The 17452-nt window shown below is 39.8% G+C and overlaps 1 protein-coding gene across 3 annotated transcripts in view; it reads right to left on the reverse strand.

The window, feature by feature from the left end:
- Nucleotides 1-17452, reverse strand: part of SLC23A2 (solute carrier family 23 member 2) — a 339540-nt gene that overhangs the window by 86028 nt on the left and 236060 nt on the right. For 2 of the 3 annotated variants that reach the window (XM_004276442.4, XM_033440280.2), the window contains one exon: nt 13768-14021. The exons of the other annotated variant lie outside the window; for it this stretch is intronic. In XM_004276442.4, coding sequence (XP_004276490.1) covers nt 13768-13875 — 108 coding nt within the window. In that variant the 5' untranslated portion in view covers nt 13876-14021. The remainder of the gene's footprint in view (nt 1-13767; nt 14022-17452) is intronic. 3 annotated transcript variants of the gene reach the window in all.

A 17452-nucleotide genomic window follows, 5' to 3' on the forward strand; every position in this document is an offset into this window, starting at 1 on the left:
ATAGATCGTATCTTGGGTCATAAATCAAGCCTTGGTAAATTTGAGAAAATTGAAATTGTATCAAGTATCCTTTCCTACCACAATGCTATGAGACTAGATATCAATTACAGGAAAAGATCTGTAAAAAATACAAATGCATGGAGGCTAAACAATACACTACTTAATAACGAAGTGATTACTGAAGAAATCAAAGAGGAAATCAAAAAATACCTAGAAACAAATGACAATGGAGACACGATGACTCAAAATCTATGGGATGCAGCAAAAGCAGTTTAAGAGGGAAGTTTATAGCAATACAATCCTACCTTAAGAAACAGGAAACATCTCGAATGAACAACCTAACCTTGCACCTAAAGCAATTAGAGAAAGAAGAATAAAAAACCCCTAAAGTTAGCAGAAGGAAAGAAATCATAAAAATCAGATCCGAAATAAATGAAAAACAAATGAAGGAAACGATAGCAAAGATCAATAAAACTAAAAGCTGGTTCTTTGAGAAGATAAACAAAATTGATTAATCATTAGCCACACTCATCAAGAAAAAAAGGGAGAGGACTCAAATCAATAGAATTAGAAATGAAAAAGAAGTAACAACTGACACTGCAGAAATACAAAAGATCATGAGAGATTACTACAAGCAAGCAACTCTATGCCAACAAAATGGACAAACTGGAAGAAATGGACAAATTCTTAGAAATGTACAACCTGCCAAGACTGAATCAGGAAGAAACAGAAAATACGAACAGACCAATCACAAGCACTGAAATTGAAACTGTGATTAAAAATCTTCCAACAAACAAAAGCCCAAGACCAGATGGCTTCACAGGCGAATTCTATCAAACATTTAGAGAAGAGCTAACACCTATCCTTCTCACACTCTTCCAAAATATAGCAGAGGGAGGAACACTCCCAAACTCATTCTACGAGGCCACCATCACCTTGATACCAAAACCAGACAAGGATGTCACAAAGAAAGAAAACTACAGGCCAATATTACTGATGAATATAGATGCAAAAATCCTCAACAAAATACTAGCAAACAGAATCCAACAGCACGTTAAAAGGATGATACAGGGCTTCCCTGGTGGCGCAGCGGTTGAGAGTCCGCCTGCTGATGCAGGGGACACGGGTTCATGCCCCAGTCTGGGAAAATCCCACATGCCGCGGAGCGGCTGGGCCCGTGAGCCATGGCTGCTGAGCCTGCGCGTCCAGAGCCTGTGCTCTGCAACAGGAGAGGCCACAACAGTGAGAGGCCCGTGTATCGCAAAAAAAAAAAAAAAAAAAAGGATCATACACCATGATCAACTGTGGTTTATTCCAGGAATGCAAGGATTCTTTAATATAAGCAAATCAATCAATGTGATAAACCATATTAACAAATTGAAGGAAAAAAACCATATGATCATCTCAATAGATGCAGAGAAAGCTTTTGACAAAATTCAACATCCATTTATGCTAAAATCCCTGCAGAAAGTAGGCATAGTAAAGGCCATATATGACAAACCCACAGCCAACATCATCCTCAATGGTGAAAAACTGAAAGCATTTCCACTAAGATCAGGAACAAGACAAGGTTGCCCACTCTCACCACTCTTATTCAACGTAGTTTTGGAAGTTTTAGCCACAGCAATCACAGAAGAAAAGGAAATAAAAGGAATCCAAATCGGAAAAGAGGAAGTAAAGCTGTCACTCTTTGCAGATGACATGATACTATACATAGAGAGTCCTAAAGATGCTACCAGAAAACTACTAGAGCTAATCAATGAATTTGGTAAAGTAGCAGGATACAAAATTAATGCACAGAAATCTCTGGCATTCCTATACACTATTGACGAAAAATCTGAAAGTGAAATTAAGAAAACACTCCCATTTAGCACTGCAATAAAAAGAATAAAATATCTAGGAATAAACCTACCTAAGGAGACAAAAGACCTGTATGCAGAAAATTAGAAGACACTGGTGAAAGAAATCAAAGATGATACAAATAGATGGAGAGATATACCATGTTCTTGGATTGGAAGAATCAACATTGTGAAGATGATTATACTACCCAAAGCAATCTACAGATTCAATGCAATCCCTATCAAACTACCACTGGAATTTTTCACAGAAGTAGAACAAAAAATTTCACAATTTGTATGGAAACACAAAAAACCCAGAATAGCCAAAGCAATCTTGAGAACGAAAAGTGGAGCTGGAGGAATCAGGCTCCCTGACTTCAGACTATACTACAGTAATCAAGCTACAGTAATCAAGCTACAGTAATCAAGTAGCTACAGTAATCAAGACAGTATGGTACTGGCACAAAAACAGAAAGCTAGATCAATGGAACAGGACAGAAAGCCCAGAGATAAACCCACGCACATATGGTCACCTTATCTTTGATAAAGGTGGCAGGAATGTACAGTGGAGAAAGGACAGTCTCTTCAATAAGTGGTGCTGGGAAAACTGGACAGGTACATGTAAAAGTATGAGATTAGATCACTCCCTAACACCATACACAAAAATAAGCTCAAAGTGGATTAAAGACCTAAATGAAGGCCAGAAATTATCAAACTCTTAGAGGAAAACATAGGCAGAACACTCTATGACATAAATCACAGCAATCACAGCAAAAAGGTTTTTGACCCACCTCCTAGAGAAATGGAAATAAAAACAAAAATAAACAAACGGGACCTAATGAAACTTCAAAGCTTTTGCACAGCAAAGGAAACCATAAACAAGATGATAAGACAACCCTCAGAATGGGAGAAAATATTTGCAAATGAAGCAACTGACAAAGGATTAATCTCCAAAATTTATAAGCAGCTCATGCAACTCAATAACAAAAAAACAAACAACCCAATCCAAAAATGGGCAGAAGACCTAAATAGACATTCCTCCAAAGAAGATATACAGACTGCCAACAAACACATGAAAGAATGCTCAACATCATTAATCATTAGAGAAATGCAAATCAAAACTACAATGAGATATCATCTCACACCAGTCAGAATGGCCATCATCAAAAAATCTAGAAACAGTAAATGCTGGAGAGGGTGTGGAGAAAAGGGAACCCTCTTGCACTCTTGGTGGGAATGTAAATTGATACAGCCACTATGGAGAATAGTATGGAGGTTCCTTAAAAAACTACAAATAGAACTACCATATGACCCAGCAATCCTACTACTGGGCATATACCGTGAGAAAACCATAATTCAAAAAGAGTCATGTACCAAAATATTCATTGCAGCTCTATTTACAATAGCCCAGAGATGGAAACAACCTATGTGTCAATCATCGGATGAATGGATAAAGAAGATGTGGCACATATATACAATGGAATATTACTCAGCCATAGAAAGAAACAAAACTGAGCTATTTGTAATGAGATGGATAGACCTAGTGTCTGTCATACAGGGTGAAGTAAGTCAGAAAGAGAAAGACAAATACCATATGCTAACACATATATATGGAATTTAAGGAAAAAAATGTCATGAAGAACCTAGGGGTAAGACAGGAATAAAGACACAGACCTACTAGAGAATGGACTTGAGGATATGGGGAGGGGGAAGGGTAAGCTGTGACAAAGCAAAAGAGAGGCATGGATATATATACACTACCAAACGCAGGGTAGATAGCTAGTGGGAGGCAGCTGCATAGCACAGGGAGATCAGCTTCGTGCTTTGTGACCACCTGGAGCGGTGGGATAGGGAGGGTGGGAGGGAGGGAGACGCAAGACGGAAGAGATTTGGGAACATATGTATATGTATAACTGATTCACTTTGTTATAAAGTAGAAACTAACATACCATTGTAAAGCAATTATACTCCAATAAAGATGTAAAAAAAAAAAAAAAAAAAGAAGGGGCTTTGGAAGGTAATAAGATCATAAGGGTAGAACCCTCATAATAGACTCAGTATTCTTATAAGAGGGAAAAGGGACACCAGAGCTTCTTCTGTCAGCCTTGTCAGGATCCAGTGAGAAGGCAGCTATCAAAAGCCAAGAAGAGAGCCCTCACCAAGAATCAAATCTGCTAGTACCTTGATCTTGTTCTTCCCCGACTCCAAAACTGTGAGAAATAAATGTTTGTGGCTTAAGTCACCCTGTCTATTGTAAATTGTTATAGCAGCCAGAGGTGACTAAAACAACACTTTTCTTTCTTCGTCTAATCGTGCTCTACTCCAGTTTGTTCTAAAGCACAACCTTTTGGGTTATTCCCCTGGTCAACACTCTTGCAGAGCTTTTTATTGATAGAGTAGAAACTTCCAAATCCCTTAGCAAATCATTCAGGAACCACCCAGAATCTAGGCTTCCAGCCTAATGGTTCTAACACCATTCCTCCACACCTTTCCTCTTCTGCCCCTGACTTGGCTCAGGCTGATCCCTTCCTCTGCACTATCCCAACATGTTCCAACATTGCCTCCTTTCACTTCAAGGTCCATTTCAGCTGCCCCTGCGTCCAGGGCCCAACACAGCCAGGGTCCTCTCCCCACCTCAACACCTCCTGCCTCTTACCCACACCTCTCTTTGTCTAGTGCAATCATATTTTCCATGGGAGATGTGTTTTAAAGTCAGCCAAAATATCACCTATATTTGAAACTACCCTAGAGATTCTCTTAGGAGGACTAACCCTATAATCCAAAATACCAATTCTCAAATGCACTGAGTGGCCACATTATAGGGAAAAGAAAAGAAAAACACAACCAGACCATGAAGTCAGTCAGATGCTCACACAGACAAGTAGCTGGAGGAAACAAAACTGAGCCTCATTTTTCACCACTGTTCCCACTGGAGCATCAGCTATAGCAGTTTAATCACCACCACTCCCAACTCTTTATTTCGAAGACCGTTCCCAAGAACATCTGTGAAACTCAGAAGATAAATGCCCTGTACCTGTTGTTAGTGTTGCTAATGTGCAGCTCCTGCCTTGCTCACTGGCTGTGAACTCCTTGGGGACAAGAGCCTATGTGATCCAACTGATATAAACTTTACTTAATTAACACACCATGTGAGCTAGATGCTTTGGGCAAATCCCTACATTTCACCTTCCCAAAGAACCACTTGGAAAGTTCTAAAGCCACTTTCACCTCTAAGGCTATCAGAGTCTATGAAATTAGTGTGTAGACCTGTGGTCCCTGAATGAGGAACAGGGAGAGACAGACACACTTCCTAAGAGCAGAGAGGCAGGGACCAAAATAATCCTACCAGTTGGGCAGCGAAAAGGGACCAGCTCTAACCTAGCCTCCTACCTCTGTCCTATCAACAAGCAAATCATTCAAAATGGTCTTCTATCTTACTGTCTAAGTTTTCTTAGGGTAGCAATTTCACTAGTGATTAAATATAGGCACTACTGTTCCTCTTTTCATTGTATTACAAAATATTTTCTAACAAAACTTTCTACAACCCCAAATTCCAACAAATGAACTATTTCTTTATAAAAATTTTTGGATAGGCTTTTGTTTTCATCTGTTTCCTTCTATTATTTCACCTTCCATTTTCTCATAAGCTCGAGGTAGCACATGTTAACACACTTCTTGGCATCCCTGTTCTAAGTCATCCTGATGATTCATGTGCTGACCTTAACAGCTTATCCCCTTGATATTTCGCTCTCCTCCCACTAGCTCAATCCCATGATTCCAACTCTATTACTCCTCTTTTTCTTCTCCCTTTATAATGCCTACTTTTATAGCCCAAGACTAGAGTAAAAATTCCATAACATCCCTATATGAAACTGCTCTAGTGTTAAATTACTTTATATTCACATTATATTTATGTCTAACTACATATTATATCCACATTCCCAGCTCCCATGTACTTGTAATCCTGCTGAAGATGGATCTGGAAATTAATGCTTTGAGGAATACTCTGTCCCAACCCCACCCCTAAATAACAATGGAGTTGGGAAAGCCCCAAAATAGGCAAGGCTAAAAACAGACAAGCCTTTTAGAATACAAGAAACATAAAGCAATGAATGGGTGGACACTGGGACCCACGAGACTCTGAGCCTGGAAGACCTCAGTCAGGCAGCTCCCATGGAAAAACAGGGACTTAAGGGTCCCCACACAAGGGGAGGACCAGAACCAGGTTCAGTGCTCAGGGGCCAGCGGGTCTCCTCACTCCTTCATGTTATGGTCTGTACCCACTGGGGGAAGACAGGAAGACCTCCACTGTAAGAACAGGTTCTGGACTGGATCCAGGAAAGGAAAAGGCAAAACTATAGGAAAAAATTGGGGAGTGGCAGAGAGAGAGAAGAAAATATCAAAAGAAACAAGGATTTCATACCAGAAGAAAGTAGAACAATTGGAAAAATACTTTAGTACATTAGGGTCCTCAATAATTTAAAAGTACAAACATTTTAAAACAAATACATACATACAAGAAATTAAGAACAAAAATAGGCAGATATAGGGCTTCCCTGGTGGCGCAGTGGTTGAGAGTCTGCCTGCCGATGCAGGGGACACAGGTTCGTGCCCCTGTCCGGGAGGATCCCGCATGCCGCGGAGCGGCTGGGCCCGTGAGCTGTGGCCGCTGGGCCTGCGCGTCCGGAGCCTGTGCTCCGCGACGGGAGAGGCCACGGCAGTGAGAGGCCCGTGTACCACAAAAAAAAAAGAAAAAAAAAAAAAGGCAGATATAAACCAAATAGTAATTTTAGAAATAAGAAAAGAATCACTGCAATAAAACTTCAACATAAACACATGACTGTACACAAAGAATTAATAAATTGTAAAATAACACTAGGGAATCCAGCCAAAAGGAAGCACTAGAAAAAGATACAAACCATGAGAAAGCAGTTAAAGAGAAATGGAGACAGAACGGGAGTGTATAATTAATAGAAGTTCATTCAAGAATTGAGAGCAAAATACAGTTATTTTCAGATGTGCAAAGACAAAGTCAGTGACCATTCACAGTCCCTTGGTGTAGTTTAAAAGAAAAGTGAACAAAGAGGGAAGGAGAGTGCTACAAGAAACAACAGTGAACATGAAAACTGATAACATGCTGGTGAATTTAACTGCTAACGGTGCAATATCACAATCTGAATGCTAAAATAAGCCTAAAACTCTAAGCCAAAATGACAAGGCAAGTGGGTGGCTAAGGTGTACTCAAGTTTTTGTCTCTCAAGTGGAGAAGGGTGAGGGTGAATGGTCTGCTGGGCAAATGCCACAGGAGAGACAAGTCAATACTCAGGCATGAACTTTCCTCTTCACTTTTCAGAGATGCTCTAATTTAAACTTGGAAACCTGACATCTCTTCCTCTAGATAATCTGTGTTGACCTTAAGTCTTCAGTATAACAGAAAATCTAGTTTCAAAATTTCACTTTACAGGGCTTCCCTGGTGGCGCAGTGGTTGAGAGTCCGCCTGCCGATGCAGGGGACACGGGTTCGTGCCCCGGTCTGGGAAGATCCCACGTGCCGCGGAGCGGCTGAGGCCGTGAGCCATGGCCGTTGAGCCTGCGCGTCCGGAGCCTGTGCTCCGCAATGGGAGAGGCCACAACAGTGAGAGGCCCGCATACCAAAAAAAAAAAAAAAAAAAAATTTCACTTTACAGAAAGAAGGAAAACAAGTAACACCAGTTGTAAAATCAGTGGAACATCTCTCTGAATTCACAGAGTAAAATTCAAAATACAGTAAATCAGGGCAACCAACATACTTAAAGATGCCGTGTTCACGTCTTTCTTACTGGGTAATGTTTCAGTGAGGCAAATTCTAGGACCATGTTTTAAGGAATCCTAGAATGGTATTCTTGACATTAACCTCATTTCCTATATTAAGGGAAAAACAGCTGAAGCAAGTTCCCACTAAAGAGCTTTTTTCTTTCTTAAACCAACACTTTAGGTAACTTTATACACATCAAGTCATAATCCTACATCTGAAAAAATATTAGCATTGAATATAATGAAGGTGTGTAATCAACCTTCTCTGACTGATATAACTTGTCCAGGCAAAATACCTCTATCTTTGATGCTACTGCCATAATACAAGTCATGGACACTTGGGTTCCAAACAATGAATGTCATTCATTCATTCTTCCACCTTGAAATACAAGTATGAAGTTGGGTGACAGGTTATTTCACAAAAACACATTTTTGGAGATAGTACACAGTAAGCACTGGGCCAGTTTCACAATATTCACAGCAAGGCATGCTTCCTTCTTGGAGTTAATCCCATCAGGTGACTCTAGGCAGAGCCAAAACCACTGTCAGCCAACAGGGTTCCCAAAGCCTCTCTCTCGTGAAAAGCATTTGGTTTTCAAATGCCTTAACCTTCGCTGAAAACAGGAGTATTAAAGCTAATCCTACACTGAGCTCTGCCCGCCAGAGCAACAGTCAGCTCTACCCACCACTAAGTCCCTCCCATCAGGAAACTTACACAAGCCTCTTAGATAGCCTCATCCACCAGAGGGCAGAGAGCAGAAGCAAGAAGAACTACAATCCTGCAGCCTGTGGAACAAAAACCACATTCACAGAAAGATAGACAAGATGAAAAGGCAGAGGGCTATGTACCAGATGAAGGAACAAGATAAAACCCCAGAAAAAAAACTAAATGAAGTGGAGATAGGCAACCTTCCAGAAAAAGAATTCAGAATAATGATAGTGAAGATGATCCAGGACCTTGGAAAGAATGGAGGCAAAGATCGAGAAGATGCAAGAAATGTTTAACAGAGATCTAGAAGAATTAAAGAACAAACACACAGAGATGAACAATACAATAACTGAAATGAAAACTACACTAGAAGGAATCAATAGCAGAATAACTGAGGCAGAAGAACGGATAAGTGACCTGGAAGACAGAATGGTGGAATTCACTGCTGCAGAACAGAATAAAGAGAAAAGAATGAAAAGAAATGAAGACAGCCTAAGAGACCTCTGGGACAACATTAAATGCAACAACATTTGCATTGTAGGGGTCCCAGAAGGAGAGGAGAGAGGGAAAGAACCAGAGAAAATATCTGAAGAGATTATAGAGGAAAATTCCCTAACATGGGAAAGGAAATAGCCACCAGAGTCCAGGAAGTGCAGCGAGTCCCATACAAGATAAACCCAAGGAGAAACACACCGAGACACATAGTAATCAAATTGGCAAAAATTAAAGACAAAGAAAAATTATTAAAAGCAGCAAGGGAAGACGACAAATAACATACAAGGGAACTCCCATAAGGTTAACAGCTGATTTCTCAGCAGAAACTCTGCAAGACAGAACGGAGTGGCATGATATACTTAAAGTGATGAAAGGGAAGAACCTACAGCCAAGATTACTCTACCCTGCAAGGATCTCATTCAGATTCAATGGAGAAATCAAAAGCTTTACAGACAAGCAAAAGCTAAGAGATCTCAGCACCACCAAACCAGCTCTACAACAAATGTTAAAGGAACTTCTCTAAGTGGGAAACACAAGAGGAGAAAAGGACCTATAAAACCAAACCCAAAACAATTAAGAAAATGGTCATAGGAACATACATATTGATAATTACCTTAAACGTGAATGGATTAAATGCTGCAACCAAAAGAAACAGGCTTGCTGAATGGATACAAAAACAAGACCCATCTATATGCTCTCTACAAGAGACCCACTTCAGACCTAGGGACACATAGAGACTGAAAGTGAGGGGATGGAAAAAGATATTCCATGCAAATGGAAATCAAAGGAAAGCTGGAGTAGCAATACTTATATCAGATAAAGCAGACTTTAAAATAAAGAATGTTACAAGAGACAAGGAATGACACTATATAATGATCAAGGGATCAATCCAAGAAGAAGGTACAACAATTATAAATTTATATGCACCCAACATAGGAGCACCTCAATACATAAGGCAACTGCTAACAGCTATAAAAGAAGAAATCAACAGTAACACAGTAATAGTGGGGAACTTTAACACCTCACTTCCACCAATGGACAGATCATCCAAACAGAAAATTAATAAGGAAACACAAGCTTTAAATGACACAATAGACCAGATAGATTAATTAATATTTATAGGACACTCCATCCAAAAACAGCAGATTACACTTTCTTCTCAAGTGCGCATGGAACATTCTCCAGGATACATCACGCCTTGGGTCGCAAATCAAGCCTCAGTAAATTTAAGAAAATTGAAATAATATCAAGTATCTTTTCTGACCACAAGGCTATGAGATTAGAAATCAATTACAGGGAAAAAAACATAAAAAACACAAACACATGGAGGCTAAACGATACATTATTAAATAACCAAGAGATCACTGAAGAAATCAAAGAGGAAATCAAAAAATACCTAGAAACAAATGACAATAAAAACATGACGATCCAAAACCTATGGGATGCACCAAAAGCAGTTCTAAGAGGGAAGTTTATAGCTATACAAGCCTACCTCAAGAAACAAGAAAAACCTCAAATAAACAATCTTACCTTACACCTAAATGAACTAGAGAAAGAAGAACAAACAAAATCCAAAGTTAGCAGAAGGAAAGAAATTATAAAGATCAGAGTAGAAATAATGAAATAGAAACAAAGAAAACAATAGCAAAGATCAATAAAACTAAAAGCTGCTTCTTTGAGAAGATCAACAAAATTGATAAACCATTAGCCAGGCTCATCAAGAAAAAGAGGGAGAGGACTCAAATCAATAAAATTAGAAATGAAAAAGGAGAAGTTACAACAGACACCGCAGAAATACAAAGCATCCTAAGAGACGACTACAAGCAACTCTATGACAATAAAATGGACACCCTGGAAAAATGGACAAATTCTTAGAAAGGTATAACCTTCCAAGACTGAACCAGGAAGAAACAGAAAATACGAACAGACCAATCACAAGTAATGAAATTGAAACTGTGATTAAAAATCTTCCAAAAAACAAAAGTCCAGGACCAGATGGCTTCACAGGTGAATTATATCAAACATTTAGAGAAGAGCTAACACACATCCTTCTCAAACTCTTCCAAAAAATTGCAGAGGAAGGAACACTCCCAGACTCATTCTATGAGGCCACCATCACCCTGATACCAAAACCAGACAAAGATACTACAAGAAAAAAAAATTACAGACCAATATCACTGATGAATATAGAGCAAAAATCCTCAACAAAATACTAGCAAACAGAATTCAACAACACATTAAAAGGATCATACACCATGATCAAGTGGGATTTATCCCAGGAATGCAAGGATTCTTCAATATACGCAAATCTATCAACGTGATACACCATATTAACAAACTGAAGAATAAAAACCATATGATCGGGCTTCCCTGGTGGCACAGTAGCTGAGAGTCTGCCTGCCGATGCAGAGGACACGGGTTCGTGCTCCAGTCCGGGAAGATCTCACATGCCGTGGAGCGGCTGGGCCCGTGAGCCATGGCTGCTGAGCCTGCACGTCTGGAGCCTGTGCTCCACAACGGGAGAAGCCACAACAGTGAGAAGCCCACATACAGCAAAAAAAAAAAACAAAAACCATATGATCATCTCAATAGAGGCAGAAAAATCTTTTGACAAAATTCAACTTGCATTTATGATAAAAACTCTCCAGAAAGTGGGCATAGAGGGAACCTACCTCAACATAATAAAGGCCATATATGACAAACCCACAGCAAACATCATTCTCAATGGTGAAAAACTGAAAGCATTTCCTCTAAGATCAGGAACAAGACAAGGATGTCTACTCTCACCACTATTATTCAACATAGTTTTGGAAGTCCCAGCCATGGCAATCAGAAAAGTAAAAGAAATAAAAGGAATACAAATCGGAAAAGAAGAAGTAAAACTGTCACTGTTTGCAGATGACATGATACTATATATAGGGAATCCTAAAAAAGCCACCAGAAAACTACTAGAGCTAACCAATGAATTTGGTAAAGTTGCAGGATACAAAATTAATGCACAGAAATCCCTTGGATTCCTATACACTAATAATGAAAAATCTGAAAGAGAAATTAAGGAAACACTCCCATTTACCATTGCAACAAAAAGAATAAAATACCTAGGAATAAACCTACCAAGGGAGACAAAAGACCTGTATGCAGAAAACTATAAGACACTGATGAAAGAAATTAAAGATGATACCAACAGATGGAGAGATATACCATGTTCTTGGATTGGAAGTATCAATATTGTGAAAATGACTATACTACCCAAAGCAATCTACAGATTCAAAGCAATCCCTATCAAATTACCAATGGCATTTTTTACAGAACTAGAACAAATAATCTTAAAATTTGGAGACAAAAAAGACCCTGAAGAGCCAAAGCAGTCCTGAAGGAATAAAACGGAGCTGGAGGAATCAGACTCCCTGACTTCAGACTATACTACAAAGCTACAGTAATCAAGACAATATGGTACTGGCACAAAAACAGAAATAGAGATCAATGGAACAAGATAGAAAGCCCAGAGATAAACCCACACACCTACGGTCAACTAATCTATGTCAAAGGAGGCAAAGATAAACAATGGAGAAAAGACAGTCTCTTCAATAATTGGTGCTGGGAAAACTGGACAGCTACATGTTAAAGAATGAAATTAGAACACTCCCTAACACCATACACAAAAATAAACTCAAAATGGATTGAAGACCTAAATGTAAGACCAGACACTATAAAACTCTTAGAGGAAAACATAGGAAGAACACTCTTTGACATAAATCACAGCAAGATCTTTTTTGATCCACCTCCTAGAGAAATGGAAATAAAAATAAACACATGGCACCTAATGAAACTTCAAAGCTTTTGCACAGCAAAGGAAACCATAAACAAGATGAAAAGACAACCCTCAGAATGGGAGAAAATATTTGCAAATGAATCAATGGACAAAGGATTAATCTCCAAAATATATAAACAGCTCATGCAGCTCAATATTAAAGAAACAAACAACCTAATCCAAAAATGGGCAGAAGACATAAATAGACATTTCTCCCAAGAAGACACACTGATGGCCAAGAAGCACATGAAGAGCTGCTCAACATCACTAATTATTAGAGAAATGCAAATCAAAACTACAATGAGGTATCACCTCACACCAGTTAGAATGGGCATCATCAGAAAATCTGCAAACAACAAACGCTGGAGAGGGTGTGGAGCAAAGGGAACCCTCTTGCACTGTTGGTGGGAATGTAAATTGATACAGCCACTATGGAGAACAGTATGGAGGGTCCTTAAAAAACTAAAAATAGAATTAGCATATGATCCAGCAATCCCACTGCTGGGCATATACCCAGAGAAAACCATAATTCAAAAAGACACATGCACCCCAATGTTCATTGCAGCACTATTTACAACAGCCAGGTCATGGAAGCAACTAAATGCCCATCAACAATCGAACGGATAAAGAAGTTGTGGTACATATATACAATGGAATATTGCTCAGCCATAAAAAGGAACGATATTGAGTCATTTGTTGAGACGTGGATGGATCTAGAGACTGTCATACAGAGTGAAGTAAGTCAGAAAGAGAAAAACAAATATCGTGTATTAACACATGTATGTGGAACCTAGTAAAATGGTACAGATGAGCCAGTTTGCAGGGCAGAAGTTGAGACACAGATGTAGAGAACAAACGTATGTACACCAAGGGGGGAAAACCGCGGTGGGGTGGGGATGGTGGTGTGCTGAATTGGGCGATTGGGATTGACATGTATACACTGATATGTATAAAACTGATGACTAATAAGAACCTGCTATATAAAACAAAACAAAACAAAATAAAAAAGAAAACTAATACTAAACTTTCTTTGGGTTAAAAAAAAAAAAAAGCTAATCCTAGTCAATGCAGAAACTACTTTAGAGTGACTTAAGAAGAAAAAAGACAGGAAATGCTGTTACCGGAAGAGTAAAGAAAGCCGGGTGCTTCGCTTCATCTTCATATTTGCCTTCAGTTGAACTTCCAGCCTCCATGGATTTGGATGTAGTGTTCTTACCAATACCCATCATTAAGAGAAAACGAGTAATTTGACCTTTGGACTGAAGTGGCTGGAAGTTAAGGCTTGTTCACACAAGGAGCCCAGGATCAGAGTCAGCTCTTCCAGTGCCAATTCTCAGGCAGAGATGAGCCCCACAAGTGCCATCTCTCAGCACACCTAGAAAAAGAGAAAGCAGCCAAATTACATCAAGCACTCAAACAGTACAGGACACACAGACACTGTGTTTCCTGCATGGGAAAGTCGAAGTATAAATTATATCCAAACACCAAAAAAACTTATTACACTTTTCAAGTCCCCATCCACCTTCATTTATAGTCACTCAGATTCTGAATCACCTTTTGGAGCAGGCGGTGGGTGGGGAACCACCAAAGTGAACCACCAAAAATATTAGAATACTAGGGAGAAAAAATAGCAGAGGGATTTTTTTTGACATGCATTATGGTATCTATCTTAGAGTCCAGCACTATCCAATAGAACTTTCTGCAATGATGGAAATGTTCTACATCTGCCTTGTCCAATACAGTCATCACTAGTCACTGGCTACTGAGCACCTGAAATGTGACTAGTGCAATAGAGAAACTGAACCTTTAAACTGTATCAAATTTAAGTTTAAATAGCCACTTGTGGCTGGTGGCAATCATACTAGACAGTTCAGTTATAGCCAATTTACTACAATTGTATGGATATTAAAATAATTCTGAATTTCCTACAGGTGCCCAATTAAAGGCTGGGAAGACACTGAAAAGCACAAAAAAGAGGAGACAAAACCAACCTAGGATTAAATGGCCATACAGAATTCCAGGAAGGTGGCAAGGTGAGCTTAAATGGGCTAGAATGCCATACAAAAAACAGAACCGAAACATTCAATATCAAATCAAATGACAACATAAACCTAAAAAAGTAATCCAACCCCAAAAAAGAGGGTTGGGGAAGTAAAGTGGCAAGAGATAAGAAAGGGTCCGAGGAGAATCAAGACCCAAGGTGGATCTGACATGCTCGGAGAATCTTAGAGAATCTGGACAACGCTCCAAACTAAGAGAAAATCCAAGTAAAAGTCAAAGGCAGGAAGCTACTAAAACAATCCCATGCAGCAGAAAATATTAAAAACTCAATTTCAAACAACAGAAGTATTACTTGAATAATAAAAGAGATCCACCAAAAGATTAAAAAGCATTTGGAGAATTTGGCTTAAAAAATGAGAGGGCACAGGGACTTCCCTGGTGATGCAGTGGTTGGGAGTCCACCTGCCAATGCCGGGGACACAGGTTCAAGCCCTGGTCCGGGAAGATCCCACATGCCACGGAGCAACTAAACCCATGAGCCACAGCTACCCAGCCTGCACTCTGGAGCCCATAAGCCACAACTACTGAAGCCTGCGTGCCACAGCTGCTGAGGCCCATGCACCTAGAGCCCGTGCTTCCAATGGGAGAAGCCACCACAATGAGAAGCCCGTGCACTGCAGCGAGGAGTAGCCCCTGATCGCCGTAGCTGGAGAGAGCCTGCACGCAGGCAACAAAGACCCAACACAGCCAAAAATAAATAAATAAATTTATTTATTTAAAAAAAAGAGAGAGGACACAAGGGATCCCTTCCAGGATTGGCACACGTACAATCAAACATGCCTAGGTGTTTCTACTTTTTTTTGCTGGGGGGCACACAGCACAGCTTGCGGGATCTTAGTTCCCTGACCAGGAATTTAACCTGCACCCTTGGCTGTGAAAGCACAGAGTCTTAGCCATGGGACTGCCAGGGAATTCCCTAAGATAAAGAAAAAAATACCACAAGCATGTAGGGGTGAGAAGGGACAGAAAACATTCACTGGCACTCAGATTAGAACAATGAGTATAGACCTTAGCACCAATTAATTTCCCACAAGGAATGAATAACCCAGACAAGCTGTCCTGCAAATGTGAAGGCAAACCTACAAGAAGTTTGGAAAGACAAGTAGGAAAACTTCTGTTCAAAGAATTCTCTTACGCACACTTCATTCAACAAATACTTTAGATGAGCCAGGGGAAAAACTGAAATAGAAACAAATAAAAAAAGAGAAAGAATTAACAAAATTTGAAAATTCAATAGTTAGAGGGCAAAAAGGAAAAAATAAAAGAAATAGTTGCCAGAATATCAAGTTGCCTCTATAGAATCGAGCTAGGTGCACACACCAAAATTTTTTGAGGTGGCTCTTTTGGTTTAAATGTTCATGCACATTTTGCATTCTTGTTCACATTATATACATGTCTCTTTAAAGCAGCAGCTCTCAACGATGAGTGATTTTTTTCCTCCAGGGGACATTTGGCAATGTCTGGAGGCATTTTTGGTCGTCACAACTAGGGGAGAGCTACTAGTATCTAATAAGTGGAGGCCAGGAGTGCTGCTAAACATGCACAGGACAGACAGTAATTTTTTGTTATATTTGATGCAAATATCTTATCCCAGCTTTTTGTTTGCTCATGAATTTTGTGAATGATCTTTTAGAACTGTTTTTATTTTTATGTAATCAAATCCATCAATCTTCTACATTGTGATTTAGCCACTGCCATCCATCAGTTTCCCAAGATCTGAAAAAAAAAAAAAAGATACAGTGTGACAGCAAACATACCTAAATATAAAATCTGCCTGAAGTAGCCCTGACATTTTTACCTTGACCAAGAGCTTATGTTTGCCAGAAGACAGGACAAGCAAAGAGGATGGTGAAATTGTTAGATTTTTACAAGACCACCTGCCTTACAGTCACATTCAGAGGGACCAATAAGTTCTTTGCTCTACATCCAGCCCCACTGCCATTAGGATGCCAGCAGACCCACGTTAACTTTAGGGAAAAATGACAGGACTTTAATGTAGAATACATTTATTCTACTAAGTTAATTTTATCTTCATGTTTGTTTCAGATGTGCACATCCACTGCAGTAGCCAACCCTCCCCACTGCTCCCCATCACCAGGAACAGAGGGGGACCAATTCCATCCTGACAAGACCACTTTTCGTCAAGTACTCTGTACTCCATTTCCCTACCAAATGTTTAACCGACCCTCACAAGCTATACTGAGGGGGCCCATCCACTCCCTTTGCCTGTCTCTTACCCAACAGCAGCCTTCAGAGAGTCCTGAAGATATAGACCCAAATGAGCATGAAAGGTTTTGGGGCCAAAGAAAGCACAGGGCAGGAAGCTTCAAGAAAGGCTTTGGGGCAGAGGGCTGCAAAGCCTGGGAAGGGTGGACAAATGGAGGGAAGAAGAAGAGGAAGAAAGGGAGAAGATAATGAACACTGAAAGCAAAAACGCATCTTTTTAAGTTCCAAAATGACAGAGTATTCAACAGCCAAGTACTCAAGACTGATGAAGACAGCCTGAAGGCCAGAAACCACGCATCAACCTGAGATCAGAGTGTTTTATGCACAGACCTGAACTTTTGTGTGGGGAAATGCCAAGGCCCAAAGGCAAACGCAGCAAAAGATTTAAAAATGTGGAGTTTAGGGCCTGTGTTAGAATTTGTGGTAAAAAAAAGGCAAAATCTCCCAGGGAACCTGACACCAGGGAAAGTTTGTTCTCCCACAGTGCCCAGTGACGCCACTTCCTACTCTTTGCAAAAG

This window comes from Orcinus orca, chromosome 16 (genome assembly GCF_937001465.1).
Source record: "Orcinus orca chromosome 16, mOrcOrc1.1, whole genome shotgun sequence".
In the NCBI taxonomy this organism is placed as follows: domain Eukaryota; kingdom Metazoa; phylum Chordata; class Mammalia; order Artiodactyla; family Delphinidae; genus Orcinus; species Orcinus orca.